General features: G+C 45.6%; 3 protein-coding genes across 7 annotated transcripts in view; 2 read left to right on the forward strand and 1 right to left on the reverse strand.

Annotated features, from left to right (window-relative positions):
* ulk3 (unc-51 like kinase 3) overlaps window positions 1–1,918 on the reverse strand; it is a 14,266-nt gene extending 12,348 nt beyond the window's left edge. For all 4 annotated transcript variants that reach the window (XR_013126982.1, XR_013126983.1, XM_076995025.1 and 1 more), the window contains exons 1-5: window positions 1,775–1,918; window positions 1,479–1,605; window positions 1,145–1,270; window positions 917–1,057; window positions 431–551 (exon numbers count right to left, since the gene is read on the reverse strand). Coding sequence is in view for 2 of the 4 variants with exons in the window: in XM_076995025.1 (XP_076851140.1) it covers window positions 431–551; window positions 917–1,057; window positions 1,145–1,240 (358 nt within the window). In the remaining 2 variants the exon portion in view is untranslated. The remainder of the gene's footprint in view (window positions 1–430; window positions 552–916; window positions 1,058–1,144; window positions 1,271–1,478; window positions 1,606–1,774) is intronic.
* On the forward strand, window positions 1,910–13,783 carry tars3 (threonyl-tRNA synthetase 3). The gene is made up of 19 exons (XM_076995022.1): window positions 1,910–2,251; window positions 2,562–2,639; window positions 2,915–3,102; window positions 3,853–3,976; window positions 4,241–4,365; window positions 4,524–4,641; window positions 4,761–4,825; window positions 5,065–5,143; window positions 5,394–5,540; window positions 7,660–7,758; window positions 8,118–8,284; window positions 8,890–9,052; window positions 9,314–9,451; window positions 10,657–10,734; window positions 10,818–10,918; window positions 11,070–11,174; window positions 11,354–11,426; window positions 11,718–11,832; window positions 13,001–13,783. The coding sequence occupies exons 1-19, from the start codon at window positions 1,910–1,912 to the stop codon at window positions 13,147–13,149; spliced, it is 2,454 nt and encodes an 817-aa protein (XP_076851137.1). The 3' UTR covers window positions 13,150–13,783.
* A 190-nt stretch (window positions 13,784–13,973) lies between these two features.
* tm2d3 (TM2 domain containing 3) lies at window positions 13,974–19,836 on the forward strand. 2 transcript variants are annotated; one of them, XM_076995026.1, is made up of 6 exons: window positions 13,974–14,134; window positions 14,428–14,532; window positions 14,646–14,806; window positions 15,045–15,219; window positions 18,020–18,095; window positions 18,953–19,836. In XM_076995026.1, the coding sequence occupies exons 1-6, from the start codon at window positions 14,074–14,076 to the stop codon at window positions 19,116–19,118; spliced, it is 744 nt and encodes a 247-aa protein (XP_076851141.1). In that variant the 5' UTR covers window positions 13,974–14,073; the 3' UTR covers window positions 19,119–19,836. The 2 variants fall into 2 exon arrangements, with proteins under 2 accessions (XP_076851141.1, XP_076851143.1); XM_076995028.1 differs by lacking the exon at window positions 18,953–19,836 and adding an exon at window positions 18,210–18,918.
* The last annotated feature ends 2,770 nt before the right edge of the window (window positions 19,837–22,606 follow it).

Consider the following 22,606-nt stretch of genomic DNA (forward strand, 5'->3'; position numbering starts at 1 on the left):
AGTAAACGTATGTAAAGCTGGGTCGCCAGCAAGCAATCAAACAAGGCAGCCAGAAAATGCACTGATTTGCCATACAGTGGTCTATTGTTCCGCTTCGGGTGGGATTTTGAGAGGACATACACAACTCACTGGCTCAAAACTGCAGCGCCATCTGCTGGCCAACAGGAAGCTTTGAGGCACCATTTTCAGTTACATTACTACATTCTGACATTATACTTTCTGCAACAGTGTAGTTTATTTCACTTCCTAATCCTGGCACGCCAGACACTGCTGGAGTGAAATGGGCTTTCTCATTCCAGCATCGGAGAAACCTTGAGTCACATGCAAATGCAGCCTGACAGAACTCGAGCGAGTCTGGATATTCGAAAATGTCTTCAGAGACAGAAAGAAATACATGTACATAGTTTGTTGAGTTGTGTTTGCGCCTCACCGATCTGCTGCAGGAAGCGTCGTGCGACTCCCTCTGGGAGGGTGCGTCTGCTGCGGATGAAGCGTGACAGGTCTCCCCCAGAACACCACTCCAGAATGAGGTAGATATTCTCACTGTCCCACTGCAACACAATCCCATACACAGTCATGGACACACTGTTGTCACAACTCCAGCCCCATTTGTTATTTTTTTAGACCTATGCTAATGATTTGGACATAAATTTGGTGTAATTGATTAACTTAAAAGTGCATATAAATACCAAATAAACATCTATATTATATGTTGCAGTAGTGTAACGATGGACCATCTGGATATTGTATCATGTCTTTAATAATTAATATTAGAGTTCACTTGACAATAGACTTGCCTCTCACATTACCAGGACATAAGGAATAATAGTTTCATTGAACTGTTCCCAAATGACAGCAAAGAAACCGAATTGTAATGAGCGTTTCTGTAACATTCATATATAATTCCTGAGTCTACCTGGAAGTCCTTCAGCTGAACAATATGCGGATGACGGATCGTTTTCAGGATCTCTATCTCGGTCAGCAGGTTTTCCATTGAAGCCTTATTGAGACTTCTTTTACTGACCACCTTCACAGCCACCGCTTCCCTGTTGTCCGTCTAAACAAACAAACAAACAAACAACAATCCTGGACGTGTCAAACCCCAGAAGTGTTATGAGCAGACGTTACGCCCTCGTTTTATTACCTTCCTGTAGGCTTTGTAAACCGTAGCGTAAGTCCCACTTCCCAGCTTCTCGGTGAGAAGGAAGTCAGCGAGCTTCGGAGGGGCAAAGTGGGCCATGTTGCCCCGAAAGGGGACGTCAAACACCTCCTAAGACAAGCAGTTATATTTCGAGCTGATCTTGCTCAGCTGTATGAGGGCTCGTAAAATTAAAGGTTACATTTGGTTTTTTTTTTTCATCGAGTCCTGTTTACCAACAAGTTAGGCGCTATACCATAGTATACACTAATACTTATATATACATATGCATCCAATTTTGGCTGCAAATTAAAGTATTTACATAAAATATTTACGTTACCTTGATTACTAATATAGGAACGTTAAGTATGAATTAGAGTCCAATGTTTTCTTTCCGTACATGCTTGCTGTCCGCTGATATTGACGTAAGCGTCCTTGTGAGCTGCTTAAAAATACAATACTGCCCCCTAGAGGCGAGAGTTAATATTGTCACTAAAACGCAATGTTGCTCTATTTTTTAACAAACACAACGATTTAAACAACAGATAAAACGCGTGGTAATAACAATTAAGCAACCAAATGCGTAATGTTAATGTTAATAAAAAGATAAGACCATTTCTGAAATGTGTAGACTACCGTGTCTAATTTTTTAGGCGCACACTGAAGTACTGTTAATGTACACCAGAGGGCGCCACAGCACCTAATCCACATTGTCCTGAGCGACTCCCGTTGGGGAAAAGACACACAGCTGTCACACGGCGGGATTTAAACATGGCGGACCACGTAGCTGCACGTTTAGCCGCTCAAGAACAGCAGATCGAGGCGCTTAGCGGCGAGATCACCCGTCTCCGCGACGGGCTGACCGGGGGGCAGACTGGCGCTGCCCTGGCGAGCAGCCCCGAGCTGGAGCGCCTGAGGGGCGAGAACGAGAAGCTGAAGTACCGGCTCGTGCACTTGCGGCGTGGTCTGCGCGCGGAGCTGGAGCGCGAGACGCGGGATCGCGCGCACGCGAGGAAAGGCCACGAGACGAATAACGACGTGTTAAGTGAGAGAAACAAGAAGACTGATAGAGAAACGACGAGGAAAGAAGCGAAAGAAAGCGCACACCAGAAGGTTTACCTCGTAATTCCACATACGAGCACTGTGGTTGTTGTCACGGAGTGATATCGCCAGAATGAGCGGTACTGGTTGAGCTGAAGGATGTAAGATATATTAGCTATATATGAACTAGGTTAAGTAGGTTAGCTGAGTTAACTAGGTTAACTAACTGTGGACGTGGTCAATAGTTACGTTACAATATTAACCTCTGAGGAGCCGAGACGTAACGGGATTTGTATTTAGCTGGGAGCAGTATGGGCACAGCATTTGATCCGCATGGGTGTGTTAATGTTGTGAGTGTTGTCTGTTTTGACATGCTCCGCAGGCCAAAGCTCCAAACGGTCGAGATACGGCAGACAAGATCAAGAAAAAGGAGAAACCTAAAGAAGTTGGAGTGGGGGAGGTATTAAAAAATATATAGAAGCCTTCTTCTGGGTTTAAGGGGTTTTAAAAGTCATGCCTAATACAACCCGTCAAAAGCCAGGTGGTCATCCACAGTATACATAGATTACATCCGTATTGCATCAGTAACATCTGCCTCCCTTTGCAGACCGAATTTAGGGTGTCTTTATTTATACTGACCTAGCGGGCTGGATGGTGTAGACTGATTACATATCCAGTAGGATCTGCTGACTTACCCCACCCTGCTCCTAACGTGCATCTCCTTCCATGGTTCAGCTGCAGCCGTGGCCCAGATACATCTCGGAGCGGCTGGAGCTCTACGAGCGACTGAAGGAGGAGAGCGATGCCTTGCTGGCCCAGCAGGCTGCCCACAGCCAGCCCATCAGGGTGCGGCTGCCTGACGGACAGGCAGTGGAAGCACAGTCCTGGATCAGCACGCCGTACCAGCTGGCCTGCAACATCAGGTGAGCAGTTTAGACGCTGTTCCCTAACAGGTCCTGGAGAGGCACACGCAGAGAGGTCCTTTACCAGGCTTCATAGATGTGGGGAATTTGGGGTTAGTAGTAGTAGGAGTGATTAATGAGGTGATGCAGTTGCAGGTCATTGCACTAACCCCAGCACCTACTGAGATGGTACTATATCAGCACAACACCTACTGAGATGGTACTATATCAGCACAACACCTACTGAGATGGTACTATATCAGCACAACACCTACTGAGACGGTACTATATCAGCACAACACCTACTGAGACGGTACTATATCAGCACAACACCTACTGAGACGGTACTATATCAGCACAACACCTACTGAGACGGTACTATATCAGCACAACACCTACTGAGACGGTACTATATAAGCACAACACCTACTGAGATGGGTACTATATAAGCACAACACCTACTGAGACGGTACTATATCGGCACAACACCTACTGAGACGGGTACTATATCGGCACAACACCTACTGAGACGGGTACTATATCAGCACAACACCTACTGAGACGGGTACTATATCAGCACAACACCTACTGAGACGGGTACTATATCAGCACAACACCTACTGAAACTGTACTATGTCAGTATATGCTACTGTGCAGTATGTTTAGTCTGCTCCTTAACAGGGAATTACAACTGGTTATGGGCTTGGATTGTGTACATTGCTGTTGGAGTGTATTTCAGCTTTGTGTGTTGTCATTGGCCTGTTGTTGCAGTCAGGGTCTGGCGGACAGCTGTGTGATTGCTCGTGTGGATGGAGAGTTGTGGGACCTGGACCGATCGTTGGAGGCAGACTGCTCCCTGGAACTGCTGCGTTTTGATCACGAAGATGCCCAGGCTGTTAGTGTCTGATGTAGACAAGAAATCAGTAGAATGTGAACTGGAGTTGATTACTCGTGAATTGAATGTACATACTCCGTGAAATAGTCCAGTGCCATAAGTGATGATATCCAGACAGGTACATGTCTGTTATTAACATTGGGTGCATTGTGAATGGAAATATGGAAATGGACAGAGGGTCCAAAGTGAGGGTGAAAACTAATGTGTAACAAGCACGGTTTGGTCTTTTTGGCATATTGACTAGTGCGTCATGCCTGTGTGCAGGTGTACTGGCACTCCAGTGCCCATGTGCTGGGTGAAGCCATGGAACGCTACTATGGAGGCTGTCTCTGTTATGGCCCACCCATAGAAAACGGCTTCTACTACGACATGTTCCTGGATGGCCAGAAGTGACTATTTTTACCTGTGAACTATGATATTAGACCGTCACTCATAAAACATCCTAGTTATTTTTGTTATTGTGTATAAGAAATTGTTCATATGTTATTCATATTGTCAGAAATATCAGTTTAGTAGTCATTTGTGGGTGTGGTTTTCTCACCACCAGAAGTGTATCAAGCACTGAGTTTGGAGATCTGGAAGCCATCTGCAAGAGCATCATGAAGGACAAACAGCCATTTGAGAGACTGGAGATCAGCAAAGAAACACTGCTGGAGATGTTCAAGGTAAAACAAACACTTAGTTGGTTCTACCTACCCTGAAGCAAGTTTCATATGAATGTTATGTGCTGCAGTAGACTGGTTAAGAACCTTCTTTCTGTGTCATGCTGGTTCTTGGTTTCCAGTATAACCAGTTTAAATGTCGTATCCTGAACGAGAAGGTGAACACCCCCACCACTACCGTGTACAGGTAAACCCACCAGCACCAGAAGCAAGGCTATGTGTACACAGCAGTGTCCTTGCACAGTTTTTCGTTTCTTTTCAGACTTTTGACGTAAATTAAAGCTAACTAATGACTAAGCCTCACAAATGACAGGTGTAGTTGCTTCCTCAAGTGTTAGCATTGCTGCTCCGTTCTGAATGGGGGCCCTGGAGAATACGTTGGACTGACCTGGTCCGTCCTGGTTCTCTCTGTTGGTACCCCGCTAGATGTGGCTCCCTCATTGACTTGTGTCGAGGTCCTCATGTACGACATACAGGCAAGATCAAAGCACTGAAGATCTATAAGGTATATCGGCATCTGGACTCGTGCGTCAGAAATGATTACCACATTTGATCATCTCTACCTCAAAGCTCCATTGTAAAATCGTACTCAGTTGAACAAGTAATCGCACCGAAATTCATAATTGAATGCAAAATGTAATATTTTTTTTATAGTGATCAGACATGCTTCAGGTCCATGTGGAGCCCCATGTGGCTTGGCTAGCCCTGACGTGCATGTATTGTGTGTGTGTGTGTGTGTGTGTATGTGTGTATAGAACTCCTCCACATACTGGGAAGGCCAATCGGACATGGAGACACTCCAGCGTATATACGGCATCTCCTTCCCAGACAGCAAGATGCTCAAAGAGTGGGAGCGATTTCAGGAAGAGGCCAAGAACCGGGACCACCGAAAAATCGGAAAGGTGAGGTGGGCCGGGCAACGCCCACGGCTCAGAGCCATCAGGAAGACTCATTCCACGTTCCCCTGAGGTGATGGTGCAGTGCATAAGTGTCCAACCTTCTCATCATGTTATGTTCATGCTCAGAATCGTTATCACTGGCTCTTGGAGCTCACGTGTGGAACTGCCTTGTTTAGGGTCCTTCACCAGCGCAGCTACATGGGGAAAGAAAAAAGGAGTCATTTCATGCTGAAGGAAAATGTGTCTCCACTTCCTTCCAGAGATAAGATGAGGCCATGGACTGAAGCCCTGACTGGTAGTTAGAGATGCGGCTTTGGGCAGAGAAAGGGGACATGGTGTCCTGCAGGGAATGGAAATGGGCAACTTCATTTGCCTGAGTAGAAACGAGGTCCACTGTGATTGTTTGCAAGTCTTCTGCAAAATAGGATAATGTGCTCACCGGCCACTTTATTAGGTACACCTGTCCAACTGCTCATTAACGCCAATGTCAAGTCAGCCAATCACAAGGCAGCAACTCTATGCATTTCGGCATGTAGACATGGCCAAGACGATCTGCTGCAGTTTAAACCAAGCATCACAATGGGAAAGAAAGGTGATTTAAGTGACATTGAACCTTTGGGTCCATTAATACCAATTGAGCATCATGTCAACGCCACAGCCTACCTGAGTATTGTTGCTGACCATGTCCATCCGTTTATGACCAGTGTACCCATCTTCCATGGCAGGATAACACGCCATGTCATAAAGCGCGAATCATCTCAAACTGGTTTCTTGAACACTATAATGAATTCACTGTACTCGAATGGCCTCCACAGTCACCAGATCTCAATCCAATAGAACACCTTTGGGATGTGGTGGAACGGGAGATTCACATCATAGATGTGCAGCTGACAAATCTGCAGCAACTGCGTGATGCTATCATGTCAATATGGACCAGACTCTCTGAGCAATGTTTCCAGTACCTTGTTGAATCTATGCCATGAAGGATTAAGGCAGTTCTGAAGGCAAAAGGGGGTCCAACCCGGTACTAGCAAGGTTTACTTAATAAAGTGGCCGGTGAGTGTATAAGTTTATTCCCAGATTTACTGATCGAGTGAATTCAGATTTTGCTTGGAGTTGTGTTTAAACTTGTTTCAGTTGTAAGCACTCATAATTTACTTTTTGGATTTTGCCTTAGCTTAGAAGCGTCAGTTGGAGTCAATGATTAAGGCTGTTTTCTCTCTCTAGACTTCAAAACTGCATTTCACTTGTGAAAACAGTGGGCGTGGCCAAGCTGTCACTCAAAATCGAGGCCAACGGCCTCCAGCAGGCCTTTCGTCCTTCTGCCTCGATCCCGCCCACGAGACTCAACACAGCCTGCTCACAAAAGCACAAACATGCTACACTGAAAATGATGCACACACATAAAAGATTTTAAATATTTACTAATAAATGATCCACACAAATCAAAGATAAAAATATTTTGTGATCAACATAAGACATTTTTATTTCCAAAATTATTTCATTTCAAATAATTCACTTTCATTTAAATTTTTTTATTTCTACTTTTTCTCAAGTGTAATTTTCAGTACCAGTTGTGCTCTCACATGTTTACATAAAAAGAAGCTAATACTAAACTACACAAAACTACATAAGCTCTTTTATAGAGAGGCCAGTTTTAGACCGGCATACACCCCTCACTCCTATGCATTTCACTGAAGGAGGTATATGAACAGTGAAGACTGCTTATGTCAGTTTCTCGATTAAAGTGTGTTTGATATCCTCCCCTATTTTGGTGAGGACTGGCAGGTTCTCTGCGAGCTGTATCCATGTTCCTCTCTCTGTCTGAGGCTGGCTTTCAAACACTGCCCAAAGAAAATGAGCAGGAGACCGTGAGGAGCCACATGATTGGGTGTGCTGGTCCGCAGCCATACGTTCAGGCTTTCAGAGTTTGGTGGTCTTGGGGACAGTTTGTCTTATGAGTTCACAGCAGATTTTATGGCGTGTGTCACTTCAATCCCCCATGGAGATGAAAAGCTGTAGCACACAACGTCTTCCAACTAAGGACGAGGGGTTATTTAGTGCTGCTTCTTCCCCACACTGTTTCCCTCCCTCCCTCCCTCTCTATGCTGGGATGATTTAGGACCAGGAGCTGTTCTTCTTCCATGATCTGAGTCCTGGCAGCTGTTTCTTCCTCCCCCGTGGCGCCTACATTTTCAACACACTCACGGAGTTCATCAGGGTAAGGCTCACTGTTCACACAATGCAATCTGCAACTTGGGACTCCAGCATGCTTTACAGAGTTACATAAATTGTTTGTTCCTATAACATTTTTAGACTATCATTTAAAGCAGTGTTTAGTACAGTGGTTCATTACTGCAGCAATACAGGGTGTTGAATGAACTGTATGGCCTCTTTAAATGTGTAAATGTTCCAGTGTGTCTTATTAGACAGTGGGTTTACCCTCCTGAAGCTATGAAATCCTCAGTCCATGTTTTTCTTCACAACACTCTTGGATTTAGCCATGCTTTATAGTCAACAGCCTGTCTTTGTGCAGGACACTGATTCCTCTTGACATGTGGATCTGTGCCCTCCACACAGGAGGAGTACTGGAGGAGAGGGTTTCAGGAAGTGGCATCCCCAAACATCTACAACAGCAAGCTGTGGGAGACGTCAGGACACTGGCAGCACTACGGCCAGAACATGTTCTCCTTCCCCGTGGAGCAGGACGTCTTCGCCCTCAAGCCCATGAACTGCCCAGGACACTGGTGTGTATGTGTGTGTGTGTGAGAACTAACTTTGCACAGCTGATGAAGGACCTCTCTCCGAAACGTCCTGTTTCTCCGGAAACTTTGTGTACTTCACTTCAATTTTGAACACAGCAGTAGTTACCTGCTTACCTGCAGTCTTTTTGAGATATATATGGATCTGTGCCCTCCATTCAGGAGGCGTGTGTGTGTGTGTACCTCTATCTATCTATCTATCTATCTATATATATATATATATATATATATATATATATATATATATATATATATATATATATATATATATATACACTGCTAAAAAAAATAATAATAAAGGGAACACTTAAACAACACAATGTAACTCCAAGTCATCCACACTTCGTGTTCAGAAAGGAAGCAACACCGATTGTGAATCATGCAAATGGAACAGACAACAGGTAGAAATGAGAGATTTTCAACTGATTTCAAAGATTTTTATTAATTGAGATCTAGGATGTGTTATTTTAGTGTTCCCTTTATTTTTTTGAGCAATATATATATATATATATATATATATATATATATATATATATATGAAGTAGAGTTTACAGGTATAATTCCAGATTCTCTCTCCCTGCTCCGCCCAGTCTAATGTTCAGTCATCGGCCACGCTCCTGGCGGGAGTTACCCCTGAGGCTGGCGGACTTTGGTGTTCTGCATCGTAATGAGCTCTCCGGAACGCTCACAGGACTGACCCGAGTCCGGCGCTTCCAACAGGACGACGCACACATCTTCTGTGCCGTGGAGCAGGTACGCCCAGCAGCCACATGGTATGGCTCTGGAATTTACTTTTGGAATTCATACACACTATGTTCAGAAATGGAAGAGATGTTTAAGAATGTGCACGTAACCATCCTGAATGTGAAGGGAACTAAAAATGTACAGGAAATATTTCCTTCTTTGATTTGTTTTCTAGTTTCCATTAAAATGGTATTATTAGCTAGGAAACACGGGGCTGGAGTGTATGGTGAGGTAAAGCAGGGGTAATTAATTCTGCTGCTCTCTGTCCAGATCGAGTGTGAGATGAAGGGCTGTCTGGACTTCCTCCGTTGCGTCTACCATGTCTTCGGCTTCTCCTTTCAGCTGCACCTGTCCACCCGCCCTGCGAACTTCCTCGGTGACATCAGCATCTGGAACGAGGCTGAGAAGGTGAGAAGGTAGCCTTTCTAGCCATCATCAAGGTTCTGTTCTAGAATTACCGTATTTTCTGGACTATAGAGCACACCTCAATATATGCCGCACCTACAAAGTTTTTTTTTTAATGGAAAATGTTGTATAAGCCGCATATATCTATTGAACTGAATACAGTGAGTCCCCGCTTAATGACGGGTCTGGTTAACGACGGACCGGAGTTACGACCGACTTTTTAAAAAAGGAGCAGTGGCAGCACAGTGGAGTGTTGTGTACGATAAGCTAAGGCAATGCAGTCTCCACCGCAGCCCATCTCGGCAATGCGATCGCTCTTTCTCACTCTGTACTCACGCACGAGAACATTTAGTTTTTTCTATACTGAATTTACTTTTCAGTCTCTAACTCCGTCCTTAAGCGGGGAATCACTGTACATTTAACTGAACTGATCAGTTTCTGAACGGTCCCTGTAGCATTTCATGTGCAACAGTTTTGGCTTTCAGCCGGTATTGTCTTGAATTCCGACTCCCCTCGTTTATCCGCATAAAGACGCTATAGATTATAATGTCAATTTATGTTTCTATGCATAAATAAGAGCTAGACTTTAATTATCCATCACAGCAAACGGCACGGCATTACCTATGTCCAAAGCCACACATGCTCAAGGATGTTAATTATTTTAAATAAAATACACTCTGGCTATCCCGAAGTTCACCTCTGACCACGACTTCGCAGTATTACAGCAGTATTATGTCTAAGTATCTAGTTAGGACAAAACTAGAGTGCTCAATGAACTAAGTTATAATCACTGTAACTCCCTAATATCATCTGTAGCGTCTTTATGCGTATGCAAAGGAGGGGTGTCAGAATTTGGCACAACACATGTTGGTTTGAAAAAATGTCTCTGTCGTTCCTGCTGCTTGCATGTGCTAAATGAAATTGAGCACTTTATTCTTTGATTTACAACTTTGACCTACCACCCTGATGGGTGAAGAAAAATCTACAGAAAAGTCGCACCTCAGTATAAGCCACATCGTTCAAATTGTGAAAAAAGTAGCGGTTTATAGTCTGGAAAATACAGTATTCTAGATTTAGCTTCTGAATTCATCAGCTGAAATTATTTTGCTGACCTCACAGAGGTTCTACTCTGGAAGTCCTTCAAACTTTTGGCTCTTCTTGTGGTTTTATTTATTTATTTATTCATTTTATTTTTTATTTTTTTACAGCAACTCGAGAACAGTCTGAATGAGTTCGGTGAACCATGGAAGCTGAACCCAGGGGACGGAGCTTTTTATGGCCCAAAGGTTCGTCTTCCAGTGATGCAGACATTTTAGCGAATGTTCCCTTTTTTTTGGTGTTTTGAAATGTTCCTGTTTTGCCTCTGCAGATCGACATCAACATTAAGGACGCTATTGGACGTTACCACCAATGTGCCACCATTCAGCTGGACTTCCAGCTGCCTATTCGATTCAGCCTAACATATGTTGGGTGAGGAAGCGTCTAAATCCCAGCCCACTCATATATTACTCACGCTGCCATCAGCTTTGTGGTTTTCGAGGGTTACGTGCTCCATTTATTTGAAGTGTGTTCAAACTGCATTCTCACCAACCAACGCTGTGATGTCTGCACTCCCTCACAGGAAAGATGGGGACGATAGAGCCAGACCGGTTATAATCCACCGTGCCATCCTGGGCTCCGTAGAGAGAATGATCGCCATCCTTACTGAGAACTATGCTGGAAAATGGTACAACAGTAATGCTCTTTCATTCATACAGCTCAAATCAGCAGTCATATTTAATAAAAAAAAAAACACATTTATCCATTAATTACTATGTGCATTAAATACCTGTGTTAATATAGAACATGTATAAACCTGCCTCTGCCGTCTAATTGAGTGGCCCCGCCCCCTTTACCTGCCCTCAGGCCACTGTGGCTCTCCCCACGCCAGGTGATGCTGGTGCCTGTTAATCCATCCCTTGAGGAATATGCCAGTAAAGTAGGCTGCTCCGTCATGGTCTAATCAGTCTGTTTACTTTTACTATGTTTATACTGTATCCAAATGCTTTTGTGGGTCACTTCTCTCAAACACAGTGGATGCCTATTGCTTTAAATGCAGTCTGATCATTCCACATGCATCTTAGCCCCCTCTGTGTAAGAGGCCTGGCTTTTGACCAGCGTGTAACATCTACATTTACATGCAGTTGAGTAGGCCTAGATCAGAGAAGGGTGGCCCAGATACTTTGTACGTGTTGGGTGAGTCAGGGTGATGGGGCCTGCTCCTCTGTAGGTGTGCAAGCAGTTTGTGGAGGCAGGCTTCATGGCGGACGCAGACCTCGACTCCAGCTGCCTTCTGAACAAGAAAATCCGCAATGCCCAGCTAGCCCAGTACAACTTCATTCTGGGTAAGTGGGAATCAGATGGCAACCTAATTTCACTGTGTAGCTTCCATTGTTGTGCAGAAATGCTGTCTGACATACTGGGAAAATCTCTGGAGCAGTTAATGCAGTGAAATCTTAGTGCTCAGACCATAGCCGCTCAGACTGTACGCTCTAGCATGGCTGCTGTATGTATAATTGTACTCCAGTAGTCATGAATTACTCCATGATGTCATAATCCGACACAGTTGAATCTGATTGGTTGTACACAACACACTAATGGATGATGCTTGGAGACTGATGTTCCACTGTCTAGTTTTTGTATTGTGCTGAACATTTTCAGAGTCAGTGGGGAACGGTCAGGGCCCTCTACGCCCTCTCAGAGGGCCTAAAATATTCTTAAAACATAAATATATACAATTTATCCAATTTTATTTTATCTACTTACAGTTTGACAATTGACATCTAAACAATTACAAAAATATAAGCAAATAAATTATTCAACCGTGTGTATTCAATCTGTGTTGGAAGGTGAGGGGTTAAGTGGAAGCCTGTGAGCCTGTGTCTCCCCCTATCAGGACTGTGATGCCCGCTGATCGTTTACGGAGGGCCTGGGAGTTACAATTCAGCGCAATACCAGTTTCAAATGACAGTAAAATTGACCAATCATATCTTCCCTCTTAGTGGGCAGGCTTAACTGTATGATCATTTCCACCCGCTGTGGCGACGCTAGCTGTCGTTAGCGTACCACCGCTAGCTAGTTTCGATTCACTCCTTTGATGCCCTCGTGCGCGTTGTTTACATATTCCGCCCCTGAGGAACACGGAGCTTTGAACCTTATTTTGTTGGAACCTTATTTTGCTTAATAAGTTATCTAGTTCAGGTGTTATTGTTTATTGCGTTTCTAAAGCTGTACTGTCGTCTCAATTTTTATTTTTATTTTTTAAATTGCAGTTAATTAGGAAAGGAAGCAAATTTTTTTGTGTTGCAGTGTGTGAGGGCAAATAAAGACCACTGCATGTCTGCAGTGTATGGTGTTAAATGATGTGTTACGTTTGTTCGTATTCTCACCCCATGAGTGGGTCTTCAGAACAGCTGCTGCTGTTGTAGACCAGCCACTGTGACTAACATGGACTCTGCTGCTGTTGTCCTGTTTGTTTCTTCTCTCCTCCTGACTCGATGTTGTCCTTGGCAGTGGTGGGTGAGAAGGAGAAGATGACTAACAGCGTGAACGTGCGCACGAGGGACAACCGCGTCCATGGCGAGCTGACCGTGCCGGAGGTTCTGGCCCGACTCAAGCTTCTCAGACAGTCCCGGTGCAGGAACGCAGAGGAGGTGTTCTGATCCCAGACACGGGCCTGATCCCACTTCCACTCACACTTCCCGCAGATACTTAACATTTCTAGGAAAAATCTGTAGCGAGGGGCTCTGTGATCTTTATTTTTTTCAATAATTATTATGCTTATCCTTAATGATGAGTTTTGGATCACTGCGTAGCATCTGTTGGGGAATAGTGAAGACATGATTAAATGCATTCAAAAGCAGAATTTCCTGGGTGGCAGTAGGGGAAGTGTGTGTGGACTGGAATTAGGATAGAGAGAGCTGGGCTAGGGCAGAAGGAACAGGCCAACGTGGGAGATGTAGTTCATGATAAAGTGGGAAAGAGTGTTAGAGTTAAAACATAATGGCTAGAAGGAGGATTTGTGATTATAGAAAATGTTTGTCAAGGTTGAATTATTCCATTAGGATGTATCAGATAATTACTGGGCAAGTGGAAACGCAGTTTGATAAGCCTTGTGAATGCAAAGAACAAGAAAGTCCTGGCACTGATGTTTTTATTTAAATGTGCTAAATGTTGGTAAGAAGAAACCTCAGTAGGTCTGTTATTATTTAAATTGAGTGTTCTGTTAAATGGAAGGTTGTTTTGAGTGACATTATGCAACATGAACGTGAAATAAAAGGAAACTCTCGCTGGTAATTATGAAGAATAACGCCGTTTTTCCTGCCTCAGTATTTTGTGTGTGTGTGTTGACAAAAATGGGACTGATGAAATAAAGGTGTTTAATCACAGAGCCACCGTATTCCACGTGCATTAACAAAGGACGGTAAATGTTTTGCGGCTCCTGCGCTCTGTTGAACTCTTGGAATATCCGAGTGAAAAGTCACGTGTGTCACGTGGGCAGCGATGACGCATGGTGCCCGGAAGTGTTCTGAACGAAGAGTGACCGCGAATGGCCGAGCTGCGTCTCTGAGACGGGACGGAACATCATGAAGTTCTGCTGGGTTCTGTCACTGCTGCTCGTCGACGTTGTCTTCAGATCCGCGAGTGGTACGACACACAGCCAAAACAAAGCTGTTAATGTTGACGATCCCGCGTGCATGGGTTATAATAGGTTAGCCTGCTAACGTTAGCGCGCTCCCTGATGTTGGAGGGGCTCGATGTGGTCCTATTACAGACCCTGTTTAACATCCACGTCCCCTGTTCACCTCCAACACGTTTACCTGTCGTGTGTGTGCGGTCAACTAGCCGGCTAACGGGGCTCGTTGACGTTTGTTTTGGTGAGTCTGAGCGGAGCCCGCGTGTCCGGTTCCGGTGTAAACACGCTGTCCCTGTGTGTCCAGACGCCTCGCTGAGCTCCACGTACGTGAGCGACGACGCCCCTCACGGCACCTACACGCCTCCCCGCAGCTCCGGCAAACCCAGCTCGGTGTCCTCCACCACGTCCGGTGAGAAGCTCCGCACGACACAGTACGCTGCTGAGGCGAACACTCAAATACTGGTCTGTGTTTGGACCTTTAAACTGTGTGTGTGTGTGTGTGTGTGTGTGTGTGTGTGTCAGAGTCCCCAGTTGATGGTGAGAAGGACACAGCCAAATGTCCTAGCGGGGGACTCTGCAGTAAGTTGCCAGCAGACTGCTTTGTCTGTTCCTACCATCACAACTGCAGTTATGGCAAGCCAGCCAATTTCATCTGCAAGACCAAGGCTGGAGTTCACTGTGTGGTATGTGTGCCGGACAGTTGCACAGTTTATTTACATTAAAACTAATAATATCACTTGATGTGGCTTCATATTTGTGTCTGTCACTTTTTCTGTGGGCTCAGGGGGGCTGGTATTTCACGCATCATTCCACACACGCTGGTACTCTTCTTGGATTATGATATTCTGTCAGTGACTCCTGCTTTACAGCACTGTGGAATAATCCCTGCTCTCTGTGGTCTTCTCTCCCTTCCCTCCCCAGGATGGGTCGAACAGGCAGCAGACGACCTTTAACCTCACGGTTACCTGCCAGTTTTGCTGGCAGTTGGATCCGTCTCAGTACCGCTGCAACACTTCCAGCACCTGCACGACTGTGGCGTGCCCTCGCGAGCGCTACAACGCCACCTGCAGGGTCCTGGAGCACGTCAGCTGTCTAGGTACACATGCCCCTTTCCTTTGTGGGGTGGTGGGTGTGCACAGCTTACTGTCTGTTCATTGCTGACCTTTGCAGTACAGATTGAGATTTACAGATGAGCATACCATGATCATTTAAAGCAGTGGGGGCATCTTGACCAGTACTCAATGTTTCAGATGTTCCTTGGGTGTTTTGATGGCATTTGAATGGTCCCACATTCATTGTTTTACCCAAGACCTATCATAAACACTTATAACAAACACATAAATACATAAAAAAATGTATATTGCAAACCATTTCACAATTGCAGTATGTAGCTAGCAATGTAATTGCATTAAATTACTTTGTACATAATATGTATAACCTATAACTTGCCTGTAAAGCACAGAATTGTATATATTATAATAATTGTATATATGTTGTTGAAACCAAATTTACCTTCTGGGTTTGTCTGTTGTAGCAACATTTTCAAGTATAAAATACAGGACAAAAATATAATTGGTAGTTTTAGTCTCATCTCCCACCTTCACACACATCAAACATTCCAGTAAGTGTGTGGAGTAAATCTGGCAGAATAACATGATGAGCATCAGTTCTGCTGAGTACTGAAATAAATACAGAGTGACTGGGAGTGTGTAGTGATGAGTTCCTGCATGCCTCCATCATCCTGGAGTTCTCACACTCAACTCAATTAGAGTGGAGAGAAAAGCGTGACTGGGAGTGTGTAGTGATGAGTTCCTGCATGCCTCCATCATCCTGGAGTTCTCACACTCAACTCGATTAGAGTGGAGAGAAAAGCGGTCTGTAATCCTTTGGAGAGAGAACAGATTGAGGGTTGGAGGGGTTAAAGGAGAAAGGCAAGAATCATGAAGGCATGGAAGCCAGGCAGATTATGTCCAAATTCAGCCAGGCAGATTACATCTGTGTTCAGTACATGTTCAGCACGTCCTCTCTAAATGCACCACTTCTTAGACTGCGTCCTCTGGGCTGCTGAAGGCTGTGTCTTGGCAGCAGGTCTGCTAATGGCAGCTGAGTGTTCCAGGAGCATCAGAGCTGCTCGCCCTGGTTAGATGATGGGTGTCTGCTCGTTTTGCATCATACTGATGGAATTTTCATCAGATCAGAATTTAGCAGCACCAGAAATATGCTGTTTCATGTCGACAGTACAGAGCGATGGCAGTAGTGTTGGTGTGTGAAGTGTTTTCTGGACACACATCCGGGCACGGGCATACGGGACGGTCCCAGGCGTTCGTTTTGGTACGTGGAACCCGTATGACTACCCTCCACTGCTGACCAAGCTTATGCAGCGTCCAGGCAGGGTGTTGTGGCTACAGCAGTCTGCACTGCCCCCAGACCTGACCTATCTTGAGCCTCTTTGGGGTGCAGGAGGATGGAGGTGAGATTGTGCAGCTGTCTCACTCCCAGATGGTGCCACCTTTCTGCACAACACATCCAGCAACTTGTACAGTCCACACTGCTGTTCAGAAAGCCAAAGAAGGCACAATGCGTTACTGGATACGTGTGTTAAGAACCCCAGTTCTGTAATTACAGGATATCTGAAGGAAAATGGAGGAGTTGCTTCCCCTTTCTCCACGGTACCTGTTAGCACTGTCAAACACCAGGGCTTCCACACTGTTGCTAGGTGCACAGCCTAGCAGGTGATTTATGGTCTGTTGGTTCCAGCGCCGTGCGTCACCCTGACGTTGTGTCCTGATGCAGTGCTGACTCTCTCTGTCTCAGCACGATCGATGGCCTTTATTTATCATGCCATCGTCTAAAGACGAAAACAGTAGCTGAGAAAATAACTGGAGCTGAGCTGGAGTTGTGTGTGTGTGTCACGTTTTGAATTTAGACATAATGACATAAGATGTAATGTTTGGCGGCTATAAAAGGCAAAAGGTCTTTTGCTTGTGGAGAATGAGAGCTCACTGTTGTGAAAGTTGGCGACACATTGAAGACACTAGAGTTGCATAGTGTGGTGCCACAGCCAGACCGTTGCCCGAAGGGTGGAGAGTACGGTGGCCCTCATGACCTGTTGCCTGCTGGACCACAAACAGCTCTCATATCCACTATTGTACTGCTGCGATTTTCATCCACTCTACCCTTCAAGCAGAGGCCCCTAGGGCATGTTGCAAAGGAATCATTAAAACGTGCTATTCTGTCTCCTCCTCCATGTGCTAGAGGGTAGACTAGCGTGTGTAGTCTTATGCTGCTGCAGTCGTAACACTGCCTTTGAAAAGTGGAGCTCTCTCATGTAATGGAGTCCAGATAGAATCACTAGAGGCTTCCTTTTGCGTAGGTAGTGCAGGAGCTTTTGTGAAGCCGGCTGTCTCCACATGCAGCCGAGTATCAGGTGAAGGAAGCAGGCCTGTTGTTTGTTATATGGGGAAACCGTGTAGCCTGGCTGTTGAGTTCATTTTTGAGAGTGAAGACTGGTCAAGAGGTCTGTGTGTGTCCTCTTGTGTTCGTATGATAAAGCACCGTGATGTGGCAGGAGAGGGCTGATACAGCACACTGCTGAATCCTTGATGCTGAGAAGATGAACCCCCCTGAATTGCTGTGCCCATTGTTGTTTACACTTGTTGGCTCATGTGAATGCTGCAATTAATCAAAACAAAGGACATGGGGCATCTGAACCATGGGAGACTTGTCAGAATGCTCACAAACGGTGAAGGTCTCAGTATTGAGAAGGCCAGCACTGCAATACCAATTAACAGCCCTGTAGAGCTGCTGTAGCTCTGTGGAAGCAGCAGTGTGTTTGACTGTGGCGTGTGTGTGTGTGTGTGTGTGTGTGTGTGTGTGTGTGTGTGTTGTCTGAGTAGGCAAGAGGGAATTCCACAAGCGTCTCTTCTGCAACTGGACTGGAGGATACAGGTGGTCTACCACGCTGACACTCAGGTACGCCACTCACCTGGGCTGGGGCTCAACGCAGAGGTGTACCAGCAAACCAAACAGTCCATTACTGATGCATCAATATGACTTGTCTACCCCAGCCTGTATCATTGATTACAGACACAAGACACGGTAACACCAGAGCAATTAATAAAAAGTCTGATGAGCAGAACACGCAGAACGCCAAGAACACCTAATTATTTATTTGACAGGTCAGTGAATGTAGCATAGATCAACCCAGAGACGTATCAACATATGCAGTAATGGCTCCAGAGTAGCCTATGACTACGCCACAGAGCTGCTCAGATCAGCGCGCCAATTCAGTTTTATTCAGAGCCGTAATTCAGTTTGTATCAGTCGTTCCTCCGAGATGGGTGATTGGGTAAGAGACAGGACTAGGGAAGAACACCAGACAGCAGGTGAGGTCCTGTCATATTCAATAGTAACCAAACGGCACCACCCCCCTGACGCCGACTGGGCCGGGCTCTCCGCATCGGAGCAGAGACCTGCGACGGCACCCTCAGTATCCTTGAGTCATGAGACGGTCCGTTTAGCTCGTGTGTCTGGGATGAGCCATATGCCTCTAGGCTACGAGTAATGGAAAATAAACATGTAGATTGAGATGCTGGCGTGGTACACAGTGGAAGACATTAGTCAGGCTGGTTGAACTGAGCTGGGCTGAGCGGTTTCATTCGCTCTCCGCAGTAGACATGAGACGACACACGGTAGTTATGCAAACTTGGAAAAATATGAGGTCGAGTTGGTGGAAGACTAAAACCTTATTTGATTGGCATAAAAATTTTGCTGTTTTGGTGTGTGTGTGTGTGTGTGTGTGTGTGTGTGTGTGTTCTGGTTCTGTGCAGCATCACCCTGGGGGGGTTCGGCGCTGACCGGTTCTATTTGGGCCAGTGGAGGGAGGGGCTTGGTAAACTCTTCAGCTTTGGAGGTTTGGGCATCTGGACCCTGATCGATGTCCTGCTCATCGCTGTGGGTTACGTAGGTCCGGCCGATGGATCGCTCTACATCTAAGATTGACGGAAACCATCGAGGAAATGTGACCGGAGTCGGCCCAGTTCAAAGATGTTGTTAAGGATTCAGGAATCCCCCCACCCCCTTTCTTTTAGCCACCTGGCTGGCTTCCTAGCGATCCGTGTGACTTCCAGTCCTGTTGCCATGGCTGTGTTCTCCACTCCCACCGCTCTGATCTCCATCCGGCTCTGTCGAGAGAGGCGGGGTCAGCGGTGCGGAGGGGCGAGGTGGGCGCAGCCTGGACACACCCCCTGGAAAGAGTCCTGTGTGCCTGGCCTGTATCGCCTCCAGACAGAGCCTGAAGGAGGGGGCGGAGTCTGAATCAAGCTTGGACTCTCTTTACGGCTGCTTTGTCCCTGTGTTGCTCTGGAGACGAGGGTGTGTCCCAGCAGGTAGAGAAGCAGCCGCCCCTCACACCTTTGGCTGCTGTAGTTTATAGACATTCAGAGTCTTTGAGGTGATTATTTAAATGTTCTGCTGAGAGGGAACAGGACTACTAAAGATGTCACCTGTGTATTTCATCGTGTAGCATCAAATCTGTATACAAACAGTTTGTTGGGATACATTTGTATATTTGTCATTGTGGCAGTATTTGTCTTTTTTGTGTTTGGTTTTTGGCTTGTCCACATAGGGCTTTTGTTAAGCACTCAAAACAGGGTTGATTGTATGAACCACTCCTTCAGTGATTAAAACTGTCCATTCATGTGGAGTCATGCTAGTGGGTTTCACTGTTCATATATACTTAATCTGTCCAATAAGTACAGTTCTGAAAACGTTACCACTCCTTTGATGCATGATGAGAAGAAACATGTGAACCTGCCATGCACAGTGGCCTCTCTGCTGGAGTCCCACTGATGTGTCTGTGCATGTAAGAGAGTCCTGTCCTTTGAAGTGTCCTGTCTCTCTGCAGTATCAGGACACTTTACACGCTACAGATTAAACTTGTTCCGTTATTAAAAAGGATTCTAAACTAAGACTCATCAGAGTCAGTGTAATCTCATAATATGGGTTGCACGTGGCTGTGTGCATGCGTGAGTGATCGCGTGTTTCTTTTATGAGTACCATTGTGTTTAGGGTGAAACGCGTTGATCCATGCCGAGTGTCTCCCAGGATGTGGGCCGAGTCTGGTCCCTCGTGTCCGTGGATCTCTCAGCATTCTGCAGACACCTCACCTACTCTCCATCTCTGAAGCACTGGGCCATGTGTTTTAGCTTTTTAACAGACATGAAATTCCCAGACTCTGCCATGGTTAACACGCTCACAATATGGTGGAGATGGTATCGTTATCTAGTATTGTTGGACCACGGCAGCCATGAGCGTCGGTGTGAACTCCGCATCACTTCCCGGGCCGTTTGCCGCTCACGCTGGCCAGCGCCCCAGACACTCCGACACCCGTGATCCCACTCCTGACGCAGGTGAGTCTACGCCACACCACAGGACGCACTCGTGTTTTTGCACCTTCTGCACGGCCCACATAGCACATGTTGACCTGCCTGATGTCTGTGAACTTTCATCGGGAAATGTTTGCTTTTCAAAAGTCAAGCAGTTCAAAAGCCTGTTTGTGGGTCAGTGACGACGAAAAATGAAAATGGGAAATTGCTATATTAGCCTATATATATATATATACTCTTTTTTTCAGCAAAAATTCAATCTGCGAGATGAAGCTTTCAGAACATCAACTCTCAATACTACATCACATTTGTCAGGCTTTTACTCAGTAATCCCACTTTCACAATCTTTAGACATTTCAGGCTCGCCTCTATTTAGGACAAAATATTTGTGAACACAAGTGGCATCATAAACGTGATAACTGAATGCATAGCTTCTGTAGTTCTTGGGCAGACCTGATCATTTTTGTGTGTGTGTGTACATGTTCTCTGTTGTAACGCAGGGTCAGCGTAGCCAGTTCGCCTGCTATCAGCATCTCTGTGGCTTCCCACGCTCTATTCCCACATGCTGGTGTGCTGGCACAGTTCACAGTGCCAGCCTCTGATCTGAGCCAATAGCACGCTCACGTATTACAGCTCAACCCAGCACTGGAGAGGGATCGCGAGGCAGTAGAGCGCCGCACACGTGACCTCGCTGGTTACTGAGCCTGTTTGAACAGTTATACTGACCAACCACTGAACCTAGCCAGTTGCGCACAGTTTCACTAGCTGAGGACTTCATGTGGGGCTTGGGGGGAGGAGAAACCATTCCGCAGGGCCAATCAGCAGAGTTCATCAGAGCGCACCCCAGGTTAGAGCCCCAATCGCATCTCCACCTGCTGTACCTGAAGTTGCTCTACCCCGCCCCAGACTATGTAGGCTTCTGCCGCTTCCTTATGGTGGAGATAAATTTGTTGGCTGCAATATGCGTCTTTGTTCTGAGGACCTTGTAGGTGGAGAAAGCCTTCCAGGTTTCATAACAGCACAAAAAATTATACAGTGTCTAGGGTATGTCTGAGTATCACTGGTACATGGCACTACTGAGTATCACTGGTACATGGCACTACATGTAAAAGTAAATACTGGAAAAATTAAGATTAAACCTGCACGTCTTGATGGGAAAGCCATTAGTGTGTATATGTACTAGATTTTAGATGACAATTGCTGGGTCAAATGTGCTTGGACATAAAGCAAAAAAATTGGATTCACTGTGCGCTTGTCTGCAGATAGAGCCATGTACATGTACACTTCAGACTGAGGTGAAGAAAAGGACGTGTAGGCTTGATGAAGTTTTCCTTTGGTTCAGTTTTTAGCCTAAGCTATAATTAAAGCAACATGAGGCAAAACGTTAGCACCAGCAATGCCTCCTGTAGCCTAGCAAATTACACCCACCAACTCCACACCCCGAGAGAAGCTCTAAAAGCAGACAGTACTGAAAAGCAACAAATCCACGTTTCCTTTGTGCACTGACTGCACCGAATTGATTCCGTATTTAAAAACACACCAAACAGCCATATAAGCGACGTAGAAACGGGTGCCAAGAGCGCCTGTGCAGAACATCTCGCCCCCCAGGGGAAGTGAGCGGAGAAGGTAATGGCCCCTAACCCTGCAAAACCATGCGCTCCAGAGGGTCTTCTGCACCCCAGTTAGTCAAGAGAACAAAATATTACATTTTAGCTGTAATCTATGTCCAGAAAATGAACCATCGGATATCTTCCATGATCATTATTCATAAAGAGTAATGCCATTTCTCCTAGCAAATTAGCTCAATTTATGAAAAAAACTAATTTAGAAAATTGAGTGAGACTGAAAGTGAGAGTACTATGGTGGAGAACAGGGATGGCGCAGAAATGACGGGGAGAAAAACTAATTACATCGGTTACGAAACGTAATGTGTGTTCGACTGAACGCCCCTCTGTGACTTTTAACCTTAGTGGACTCAAATGCGCTTTAAATTACACCTTTTTCCCCGTCGGCTTTTCTTTGGCCCATCCATGGTTGTTGCTAAGAAACATTAAAACCGTCTTTCACGCCGTGGAATAAATTATTTTGTAGGTAATG

The sequence above is a fragment of the Brachyhypopomus gauderio genome, chromosome 2, assembly GCF_052324685.1.
Source record: "Brachyhypopomus gauderio isolate BG-103 chromosome 2, BGAUD_0.2, whole genome shotgun sequence".
Taxonomy (NCBI): domain Eukaryota; kingdom Metazoa; phylum Chordata; class Actinopteri; order Gymnotiformes; family Hypopomidae; genus Brachyhypopomus; species Brachyhypopomus gauderio.

Excerpts from the sequence above, each read along its gene's own strand:
- tm2d3 (XM_076995026.1), top strand. The coding sequence starts at position 14,074 with ATGAAGTTCTGCTGGGTTCTGTCACTGCTGCTCGTCGACGTTGTCTTC. Across the intron at positions 14,135-14,427 it reads TGTCTTCAGATCCGCGAGTG|ACGCCTCGCTGAGCTCCACG; the intron begins GTACGACACACA and ends CTGTGTGTCCAG. Across the intron at positions 15,220-18,019 it reads GGAGCACGTCAGCTGTCTAG|GCAAGAGGGAATTCCACAAG; the intron begins GTACACATGCCC and ends TTGTCTGAGTAG.
- tars3 (XM_076995022.1), top strand. The coding sequence starts at position 1,910 with ATGGCGGACCACGTAGCTGCACGTTTAGCCGCTCAAGAACAGCAGATC. Across the intron at positions 7,759-8,117 it reads CACTCACGGAGTTCATCAGG|GAGGAGTACTGGAGGAGAGG; the intron begins GTAAGGCTCACT and ends CCCTCCACACAG. Across the intron at positions 9,053-9,313 it reads TCTTCTGTGCCGTGGAGCAG|ATCGAGTGTGAGATGAAGGG; the intron begins GTACGCCCAGCA and ends CTCTCTGTCCAG.